Source organism: Haplochromis burtoni, unplaced genomic scaffold (assembly GCF_018398535.1).
Source record: "Haplochromis burtoni strain Fernald_Lab_line unplaced genomic scaffold, NCSU_Asbu1 Contig_68, whole genome shotgun sequence".
Classification (NCBI taxonomy): Eukaryota; Metazoa; Chordata; class Actinopteri; order Cichliformes; family Cichlidae; genus Haplochromis; species Haplochromis burtoni.
The window spans coordinates 951,769-963,156 of record NW_024582429.1 but is presented as its reverse complement, the minus strand read 5'-3'; the positions used below and the strand labels follow the sequence as shown (position 1 = coordinate 963,156).

Below are 11,388 nucleotides of genomic sequence, written 5' to 3'. Positions count from 1 at the left end.
GGGAACAGGAAATGGTCTATATATAAATATAAAAAATAAAAATCACACTTTTCTAAATGTTTGCCTCGCTATTGTTGTCGTGCAAACACTGTGAAACGCACAGCCGACACCACAGAAACTTTGGCCAATTACAGCGTCAGAAAGAGCGCCACTATTAGCCACTTGCGTCATGAAGAGAAAGCAGTGTAAGCTATGTCAGCGCAAACGCTGAGAGGTGAAGGTCATAATATTTGGTTTTTATTACCGTTTTATGGATAGAAAGGCTTAAAAGGCAACAGGTGTTACAAATGTAACAGCTGGATATTTTATCGGGTTACCCAAAGATGCAGTTTTTTTGTTACGGATTCGACTTTTTGTGCCGCGAATGCGACCAAGTCTTTATTATGTCTTCTAGCTCTTCATCACACCATCTTTGAGCACTTAATCAGCATAAAGAACGACACAGATATCAATCAATGCCGATACTAATCATCGGCTTTCATATACATAACGAGGACGCAGTGGAACGTTTCAGTGTCTTTGTAAAAGCCACTTGGTCAATAAAATGTAGCTAATTAAACTTTCATTTGAACCTTCTTTGCCTGGACTTTCACCCCGATTGTTTCTTATCAACGCCTGGTAATATTTTGGTAGCTTTCCATGACCCAACTTGGTTCAAGAGCTAAGATTTGATGCTGTGTAATGTAGAGTAAAGCCAACACAATGCTGACAATACCTCATCAAGGTTTGTTCCTTCCTAATCTCCAAACTCAGAGGCACGACGCGCTGAGGGGGAGTTTTCTTTTCAGGTGCCAGTACAACAGCTGCGTAGCATTTATGTCGGGACTCTGTTTGCGGCTTTTAAGAAAAGAGTGATTTTATAGACGAGGAGTCGACCTTGACCCATCTGATGTCAGGCCAAATCACCAGTCATCCTCTATTATCATCCAAAGTCTTTGGTCAGATCAGTTCATGTTCATCCTGATTATCAGTTGTGTGATTGAAATATCACTCAAACTATTAGGCACTCACTTAATCAGGACGCCCCCACATCGAGTAACAAACATAAAGAACTTCTTGCTTCCCTTTAAATGCAGAGACCTCGCTCTGTTTACATTCGTACCAAAGACCGGTCCTTTAAAATGACTTCAATCCTTCTGGTGTCTGGCGTAAAACCCAAACAGAATCTGGCAGCGCCTTAACAAACTCAGTCACACAGTTTAGCGCCTCCGCCTAAATGCAAACTGTCCACTTAATGTTAGCTCATTACAATAAAAGAAATCTTCCTGGACGAGGAGCTTTAGCTTATCAACACGTCACTGAAACGCTGGAGCTCTGCACCGAAACAAAACATGGTTCTAACACCTAAAATGCTTTGAGGATTTCATGCAACCAATAAAGAAATAATTAGACGGCACCTTAAAATTCATTCAAAAGTCACATCACCGAGCTGAAAAGAAGTATGTGTGCAAACTAAATGAAGCTCAGCAGTATGTAGTAGTCTCTGAGTCACATTTCTGAGTAATGTAAACAGCCGATGTCAGTGTTTGCCAAACCCAGCAGGGATTTATTCTGAATGAAGACGATGGAAACTAACTTTAAAAGGGTGAATCTGAAGGCAACAATACAACTTTAGAAACACAACACAGAAAACAACCATGACTAATGCCTGACACGGTTGGTGCGGGAAGATTTGTTCTGCTAATCGGAGCTTTGTGAATGAGATTGTACACCACCCTTGAGCTTGCTTACAGGCGCTCCAAAGTTCAGTGCAGGGCTGTATAACAGGACTAAAGTGTGTCAGGGTGAATTTAAGGTGCGATGCAACGCTCCAATCAGGAGCTAAATGAGAAAACGCACAAGATATTGTTCTGTCTCAGCGTCCTGGCTGATAGTGAGTAAATGTGGCGAGAGTGTGCTTGCACCAGGTGAGCAAACAGGAGGACGGACCTCTCGAGGCCTCCGCCCCCCCACCCCGACACTGAAAGGGTACAACTAACTCACGTGGCCTCGAGTATTTCGAGGTGCATGATAGGCTCCACTGCATAGGCTGCCTACCTGCTGTGCTGGGGCTGTGGAGGCAGGTCTGAGGCGCCATGCCCGTGTGAACCGATGTGGTGGCACGGCTGCTGAGGTCAACCACGGAGGGCGTGGGCGGGGCAGGTGGCGGGGCCTGCTGCAGAGGGGCCTGCGGCGGCTGCGCCGTCTGCGGGGCCTGGTCGCTCTGGGCCGAGTTGGCGGGGATGCCGTTTTCCGACAGGAACTCCTCCAGGTCCATGTACTCCAGCTGAAAGTTGTCCCCATCGTAGGGCAGGGTCTTGTCCCAGAGGGTCGGGCCAAGGAAAGCCGACTGTGGATGGCTGGCTGCGCTGCTCTCATCGTCCAGCTTCTTCTCCTTCTCCTTGTCCTTCCCGAATCCTGCAAATGTTTGCACACAGTCATTTTATTGTCTTGCTTTACTGAGGGAAATCACGGGTCAGATCTTGGTTATAAATAGACAGGGTCTCATGTTAAAAAAAAAAGGGTCAGTTTAACCAATTTTCCAAAAAGGGACCAAATTAAACAATTAACCGAATTTAAAATACTTTATTTATCTGTGCAAGCACCAGATGTTAAAAATAACAAAAAAATAATATGTTAACTTAATAAAACACGCCAATAAATTATTTCTGATGGGATTTCAGTGTGTCATCTTCCAATAATGTAAGCAACATTAAAAGTATTGGCTCCAAGTGTGCTGAAGCGGTGACAAAAGTCCAACATTTTACACCACAGACAAATAAAACCATAGAAGTGCACATAGAAACCTGTAACTTGGATAGAATCACCTTTTAAAAATTAATAACCTGCTCTCCACTCATATTTAAATACATTTTCACTCAATACATCCAAGAATCCAAACAGCGCAAACAGCAGCAGCTTCATAACGGAAACGACGCCCTCTATCGGCAGCCAGAGGTGGCGCTACTGTAAATCCCACAGAAGACGAGCGGGTTTAAAGGTTGCAGAAGGAGCCCGCAAGCTCAAAACGGCGCAGTCGGGAGCACATAGCGTGCAAATTAACACGCACTGCGCTAATTTACATGACAAGTACATGCTAAACAGCTCGAGCCAAAGTTCACGTCAACCTGTCAGTCAACTCACATTTAACAGATACGGACAGCGACGTTACATCGACAAACGTCGTAAAACGTTAACAGGAAAGTCACAGCTGATGGATTTAGCGAACCAGTGTCCTTCATCGCCTCCGATCTGTCAAATCTACGCACTGAATGACCACAACAGCCCGCACGTAAACACCACGGCCGAGAGTGCGCGCTCGCGGCTTCAAGTTTTGGCCCGGTTTAAACGTACCTTCATCGTGGTGGAAAGGCAGCTTCAGCGGATTCTCCAGCAGGGATTTCAGCACGCCGTGAGTCGGCGGAAGAAAAGTTGGGTTTATAGGAAGAGGTCTGGCCATTTTCTCCATATGTCTTGAAGGGCAATTTGAGAACAAAGCTCACAAAGACTTAAATTCCCCCCCCGAAAACAAAAGAAAAAGAGGCGACCGAACTCGCTGGCCGGTCCGTGAAGGTCCCGCGCAGGTGGAATAAACGACGCCGGTGCTCGGAGGGAGACGATAAGGTTCCGCGCAGCAGCAGGTCGGCGAGCGGCTGGCTGTCTGTCGTCGAGGGCGGCTGGCAAATAGCTGGAGGAGGAGGGCAGAGGGAGGAGTGTCGCTGTCAGAGCTCCTACACTCCTCCATCCATGTGCGGAGACGGATGCCGGTGACGTCAAAGCACCGGGAGGGCGGGGAGCGCGGCGCGTTCGGAAAAAAAAGAAAAGAGTTGCTTCAGAGGTGCGTTCAGTGACAGTCGGAAACATTGGCTTTAATCAAAGTACGTGTCTAGCAAGTACACATACATTTAGATTTACTTTTAATTATTTTTCAGTTTTTTAGGGGAAATATTAATATAGAGATTATTATAGTTTAAACTGGCGTGTAAAAGTGTTATTTAACACTGCCTTTCAAAATATGATGAAATACATGTATAACGTATAACAGGATAGATCGTGTCCAGAAGAAGTCTGGCCCTGAGAGACCAAATGCACTGCAAAATAAGAAAATATCATTAAAAAAAAAAATACTGCCAAGGCTCACAAAATACAACAGAAGTAAAAACTAAAACTAACAGCTGTAGTAGAAAAATGCACCAAAAGCATCTTTTTCTTCCTCACAATCTTTTCAGCGCATTTCACTTCTGTCCATTGGATCTTTTGGTTTCTGTCACTTCCACAGCCGGTTTGTCACTTTATTGTCTCACCTAAATCATTGTGGTTTGTGCACTTTTGCAGCATTTCTTTATTTGCTGGTGTTTTCTTAGGTTGGAGTCAATTTGAACTCTCAAAGCCACCAGAAGTTTATTACGTACATATTTATTTTACTAGGCCAAGCATCTTTGTCATAAAAGATTTTATGGAGATGAATAAAACCTTTTTATTATCTTATTTCACCCTGTCCTTTCACCATAGTTGCAAAGAAATATACATACTACACTACAAAACCCCCAGATAGCCAAAGCACTATCCATAAAACTATAGAGGTCATTAAATATCAAAAATAAATCTGCTCAGTTCATAAAGTGTTTCCCTGTCTCCTTTGCCCTCCCCCTCCCTGCCCCCCCTTAAAAAAAGAGAAGTTATTTCAGCACAACAAGGGCATTTTCCATGAATTGTTCCACAAGAGCTAGATCAGACTATCTGCAAAGCAAACAACTGCCCCAGGACTCCAGATTCTTGGAGGTACCAGAAGTCACAATTTTAGCTGCTGGTTTTATTAAATGCCATTTTTGGAATGTGCATCACCAAAGAACAAACAAAATAAAATGAAAAATGCCTTAAAAATTGAGAAAATGTGACATCTCCCAGTATTATCTAACCTCGAGGAGGGTTCAGAGCCAGTTTTAAAGTCAGATCGAGAAATCTAGTCAATTATTAATGATTACATTTTAGAAATTGTTTGGGTATTATTAGTTTTATTGTTTTAATCGATGTTAATTAATTGAATAAATTGATACATCTGTAACAGTAACTGTAACATTTGGGAGAGGAAACGACTGGGAAATCTCTTTAATCCTAAATCAAAATTTAAAAAAGCTCCTAGTAAAACATCTGAAAACAAGTTTGTAACTTTGTAGGTAAAAACTTCAACAATTTCAAGTTTCTCCCACAAAAAATGCAAAGAATTTGGGACTTTCTTTTATGCACAGTGCATACAATTATTAAAAAAGATTCAGAGAATATGGAGAGACCTCTTCAAGGAATGAACTCGGCTGTAAGGACCAGGCTGCAGGTCACTGCATGGAAACACAAACTTAGGAACACTTGAAAGTTAAAACTGTACCATGCAGAGAAAAATAGAAATATTAGACAGATTCAGAAAGACTCTCCGGACGCTGTGTCCTCTAAAGAGAAGGACAATTGTCTGGCTTGTTATCAGCATGCAGTTCAAAAACGTTCAATGAGGTTTAAGCTAAGGCAGATAGAATAACTGTTCTACATATAAGTGAGGGTCCCATCAATGCTAAACGATCAGTTTCAAAGCAACATCCAGGATGTGCACAGTTAGCACGCTATGAACAACAAGGGTCAATTTTCATTTCTTGTCTTTGAACTTTTAAATGAATGTCACGCGGTTTTGCTAAAAAGTGGGTTGTACAACAGGTTGTGTAATGCTCGCCCACACATGCCCACCACGAAACTTCAAGTCAGTTATAATCTGTAGCCTATTAGTGAAATGTTTAACGGTTCAGATGAAACCATGTAATTTTCCAATATTTGCTACAACCTCAAGGAAATTGGAGGATTTATGCCAAAATGTAAAATCTGTTACATGTTGCAGCCCATCAGTTACGCTGGATTTGTACCTCAGCTATACAAAAAAACAACAAATGTTCTTTTTCAGGCCAACCAAAAGCATTTAAAACATTATGAGTGTGGGCGCTTTCCTCCTAAAAACACATTTAAATCATTTTTACTACATTACACAGAAAAATGTACACGAACAGCATTTTGGTTTTTTTTTGTTTGTTTGTTGGGTGGTTTATTTCACCGAGGTCTAAACTTCCTAAGCAACATATGAGCAAAAAACTTTTATTTAAGAATATTTTATGTCAGAGTTATTTAAACTCATTTGGATGCGAATATGTTCCCACCTCGGACCAGTAAATGAACCAGCTTGGTTTTGTGATAACGGCACAGATTCCTGATTGCTACAGTTGCTCCTCAGGGTTAGTGCATGCTCATATTCGAACATGAGCTCCTGCTTTTGTGTCCTTTACACAGTCTTTCTCTCAGGCACGACAAAACGAGCTTCTTAGAGCAGCTGCGTTCAACTGTAAATCTGAGCAACAGGGAAACGGTCCACTGTAATTCCACAGCGGAGAATGACGTGAATGTAAACTTGACCTACTTTTATCCAATGGGTGTTGCCCGGCTGAAACTCTGTCTGTGCAGGTCGTGGCACATGGAAACTCATGCTTTCTAGTTTTGTAGTGGCTGAGTCATAGTATCAACTGCTGGCTCTGCCTATCTGTTTGTTTTTAGTGATTGGACCCTGTCGTCGGCACAAAAATGCTCTAGAAAAACAGAAATAACAAGAATGACGAGCTGAGGAAAACTTATTTTATTAGCAGATAATAAAAATTTAAAGCAAGGAACTGAAATGCAGACAGAGACTGAGGCCAGAAGGGGTTAAATCCTGTCACAGAGCATCACACCATGCCTTTAAAGTCTTATTTAGTTTAGATTCAAAGCCCCGCTGATTGGAAATGTCCTCTTGTCCCTGAAATTCAAGCTGTTACAGTATTTTGAATTTGCCTTTCAAATTGTGTGATGCTCTCCAGGGGGTGTGTGAGGAAGTGTTAAACTGTTGGATCATTCAGAAACTGTGTTGTTGGCCAAGGACATTTGCCATTTATCATCTCATCTCTCTTTATTTGTTTTTCATGCCAAACATTTAATCACTCTCTTCATGTAAAATACAACAGAACAGCTAGCTGCAACGATGACTCAGTGCATTTAATTTACCCTCAGACTTCAGCCGACTGCAACCTTGAACCACGAGGAAAATGAACGGATGAAGAGAAGATGCGATCATTTTATCAGACACTGTTTGAAATGTCGCGTAATGTTGGCTGTATGAGTAGATGGAGACACGTTAGTGCAAACAGAACACAAAATGAACCTTCGGATCCTCTGGAGGTCTCGTAATTCAGTAAATATGATCTCAGATGAACAACAACACACATTATATCATGTCGTTACTTATTTAACAAAAAATTAAGCCAAAATGCAGACGCTGTGTGTGAAACACCAAACACACCCATAAAGCTTCCATAGAAGGATAAGTAGATAAATTAGTTTATAATGAATTGATTAAAGTGTAAGCACCTCTGTCACACCTGTTGCTGCTTTCTCACCTGTGAAATAATGCCATTTATGCTGAAGACACGGGCATAAGTACAGTATATGCCATACCTATATATTTACACTGTATTTATTTATCTTTATTTATTTATTTTTACAACTATTATCTTTTATTCATAGAATAAAACTTTACTTTTATTTACTTTTAGCAATTTTTAGTGGTTGAATGTTATGTTTGATTAATTTCTGACATCAAACAGCTCAAATTTGGGTATAAAACATGAATTCAGTTTTTCTTTTGCCTAATAAATAATGTATTGAACACAACGAGGGAGAGAGCTGGGCTGAAGCTTCGTAGAAGTAAACTGCTTCTGGACTTCCTCCCAAACAGCCCTCAGTAAGGTGGAAGTCCAATAAGTAGGAGTTTGTGTATTTAGATGTAAAGTAACAAAGTAACAAAACAGTAGTACTTTGTATGCAGACATATGGTGGATATGAGAAGAGTATGAACATACGTTTAAAAAAGTATTCTTCACTGTCATTGGTGTGGATGTGGAGTGATGTGTATTGTCAGGTTGGGTTTTAAAGATGTGCAGGACTGGGTCTGTGTGACCGCCTCCTCTGTGTGACACACTTTTCAGTACTAGAAAGCATTATTAATGGTATTTCCTGTGGGATTTGTATGCATTTAGAATATAGATAGTCATGGAAATGTGCCTACCTTTTTTCACCGAGCACACTTAAGACATGGCACAAATTCATCACGGTGAATGCCCCCGTGATATCCCATAATATTCCCCAGGACAACACTCAGAGGAAGTTTTTCCTTTGCGAGGCGAGACAGCAGAGTCTGACCGAACGGCTGAAGGTAAGCACAGACCACTTTGGCAACTTTTATCTTATGTCAACTGAATATAGTCAAGTCACGTACACAGATTTTTTTTTTCTAGACAGCAAACATCATGGTGAATGGCCTGTGTTTGTATAGCGCTTTTCATGATAAATATCTTGAAATCTGAATGTTCTATGTCGACTTTATCCTTCGTTAAACTGTGCAATCCTCTCTGCCTGTACACACAAGTCTTTGTAGTCCAGAGTCACAGTTGGAAATCACATTTTCAAAGGGCCGGAGTTCTTAGAATTTGTTTTTTATGCGTCCTTGACTAACTCTGCCGCAGTGATTCGGGGGCATGATGCTGCCTTCAGCTGACCGCTTTCATACAACACACGTTTTGTTCTGCTCATACGTCACAAATTTCCCTCCACAGAGTTTTCTCACAGTTTAAGAGGACTCATTTTTGCACGTACACCACAGACAAAGACAGAAACGCTCTAAAATGTACATAGTTTCTTGTACCTGATAAGGCCTGCGTGACCCAGCGATACGTGGAACCGGAATGTCCTCCTTTGGCCATAAGAGAATCAGGTCATTTTCTCCTGTTGAAGTGTAAAAAATTCAATTTTGTTTCAAGAGAACTGGGCAAAACGTAAATCCTGCTTAATGTGATCAGCGTACAAGGAGTAAATATGCTCACCATCTCCCAAAAACTTAAAAATGTTTGGTAACATTTCTCAGAAGTACAAAAAACTGTATTGCTTGTCAGCTGAAGTGATATTGATTCTGATATGAGAAAGGTAGAAAAATGTTTAAATCAGTAAGTCCAAGACAGAAGAATGAGATAATGAGAAAATATGCACAAAGGTCGAGGCCACAAGTTTCCGAGGACCCTTAGAGACGTGGAAATGCTGCCACTGCAGGTGAACAGGTACGTCTTGGAGCGACTCCTCCGTAAAAACAAAGGGATAAAAGTTTGTCCCTGTCAGCTGAAAACTTGCCTGCAAATTATCTCATTTTTATTTTTAGTTATATTCAGCTTGAAAGTAATCCAATGACAGCTGGCCATTCATGTGTGACTGTTTTGCAAACAGGAACTGCTAATAAATGATTCAGCGTACTTTTAATGGTGCCTATCTGCTACAGAGGGGGGGTTAATATTGTAAAACACAGCATATCTGCCTGGATCCACATTATGATGTTACGACTGCTGTGGCAGGCAGCACACTGCAAGCTGATTGGCTAATGACTTGTGATTGTTAGCTTATAGGCATACCCCGGATATCCTCCTGTCTGACTCTAATAGTCACATTAATTTACTAAAGGCAGCTTTAAGGCGCCTCCGTGTAGCGGCACAGGCAGCTGCAGCCTGTGCCGCGGGTCGTTGTCTGCCTCTCCAGCTATCGGAGCCCTTTGGAGCATTTTAATAAAATAATCTGACAAGTATGACACGTGAAACTACAGATATACAGACAACCAAGCATCTAGCATTACCTCAGGACTTCCACTTGCTCATCCAAACATGGCCACTGCTGGTTGAGGCTTCCAAATTTGAAGTCTAAGACTACTGCTCACTTTAAACAGTGTACGATGCCCACCCACGTAGCACCTGTGGATTTACCACCTCTACTTCTGCTGTCCTTCTTTGGGTCCTTATTTGTGACAATTTGCGTTGCAATGAACCCCAAAAATCTTCACTTTTTGAACTGTTCCCATTAGGGGGTCTTACATCTGCCTTCATCTCATCCATGGATCTTCCTCTTGTCCTATTTTTATCTTTGTCTAGTGTGTACACTTAGGTGTGCCTGTAACATGGGTGGAGAACGGGCACCAAGGAGGACCACTCTCAAAAAAAGGTAAGCATAATGCCTCCATCCACACAATGAGAATAGGCAAACAGAAACCAGCAGGGTTGGGGAGCTGTGACACCAGACAGCTTGACCTGAGCTGTCCCTCTCATATAGGCATTTCTAATCCTGTCCATCCGGGTCACTCCCAATGAAGCTCTGAGCCTCTTCAACTCCAATCTATGCCTCCACCTCCGAGCCATCACAGCAGGTCTCACTCTTCTGTAAATCTTCCCTTTCACTCTTGCTGCTATCCTTCTGTCACAAATCACCCCTGACACTCGTCTCCACCCACTCCACCCTGCCTGCACTCTCTCCTTCACCTCACTCAATTGTGTTGAATGACTGAGCCCAAGTATTTAAGCTCTCGACCTCTACACCTCGCACTTTCACCTTTCCATCTGCCTCTGTCTCATTCACGCACAGATTCTTTCTTGCTTCTACAGACTTGCAGTGCATACTTTGACTTCTCCAGGCTCTCATCCACCTGCCGGCTCCTCGTTACAGATCGCAATGTTGTCTGCAAACATCATAATTCATAGAGACTCCTGCCTGACCTTATCTGTCAGCCTGTCCATCACCATTGCACCCCAAAGCAAAACCCACATCGTTCCGATATTCTGGAACTCCTTAGGATCAGATACAGGATCAAACTGGACTCTATCCTGTTATTTTTGTCCAGTATAAATGATACAAAAAAGCATTTCCTGTTATTCTTTACTAACCACCATGTAATGTGTTTATGTGTAATAAAACATAATAGCACATTAAACAGTTCATTTCATTATTAATGAAATCTGTTATCATAAGAAGAGTCATTACATACATGGCAAATTACTGGTTGGTATTTCACCCGTGGCTACGTGCACATAGCCAGGAGTGTTATCATGTTGAAACAGGAATGGGTCTTCCCCATACTGTTCTATGGAACAAAGCTGAAAACTATCTGCATAACCTTTGTAGGCCTGAGCATCATGTTTCCTTCCACATAAAAATATGTGGCCAGGTATATCACAGACAATGAAACTGAAGGGCCTTTGTTTTTGATATGGAGTAAGTTCATTATTCCACGAGATTGACTTTAGTCCATCCTGACAATATGAATTGGAAAAAGTAACAAGTGTAAGAAATGTAATATTAAATGCTACTGGGCACGCCTTTTTTCTCTTTCTGAGAAACAGGACAACTCGAGGAGAAGCGTAAGCGAATACACTGGATGAAATATACTGAATAATCCAGCAGCGAGGAGGCTTTATGCCTGCTGTTGCTGCTGCTGCTGAAATTATCCCGAATCTGCAACAAAACTACTCCTCTTACATA

The 11,388-nt window shown here is 41.8% G+C and overlaps 1 protein-coding gene and 1 long non-coding RNA gene across 3 annotated transcripts in view; one reads left to right on the top strand and one right to left on the bottom strand.

The window, feature by feature from the left end:
• The window catches only part of hlfa (HLF transcription factor, PAR bZIP family member a), a 12,270-nt gene extending 8,540 nt beyond the window's left edge, over positions 1 to 3,730 (bottom strand). The window contains exons 1-2 of the mRNA XM_014334188.2: positions 3,334 to 3,730; positions 2,038 to 2,397 (exon numbers count right to left, since the gene is read on the bottom strand). Of these exons, the coding sequence (XP_014189674.1) occupies positions 2,038 to 2,397; positions 3,334 to 3,448 (475 nt within the window). The 5' untranslated portion in view covers positions 3,449 to 3,730. The remainder of the gene's footprint in view (positions 1 to 2,037; positions 2,398 to 3,333) is intronic.
• Positions 3,731 to 7,606: 3,876 nt separating this feature from the next.
• LOC102311357 lies at positions 7,607 to 10,840 on the top strand. Of its 2 annotated transcripts, XR_315939.2 has the most exons (4): positions 7,607 to 8,254; positions 10,008 to 10,077; positions 10,186 to 10,279; positions 10,515 to 10,840. It is a non-coding gene; the product is annotated as an uncharacterized LOC102311357 (long non-coding RNA). The 2 variants fall into 2 exon arrangements; XR_006054483.1 differs by lacking the exon at positions 10,186 to 10,279 and having other exon boundaries at positions 7,619 to 8,254.
• The last annotated feature ends 548 nt before the right edge of the window (positions 10,841 to 11,388 follow it).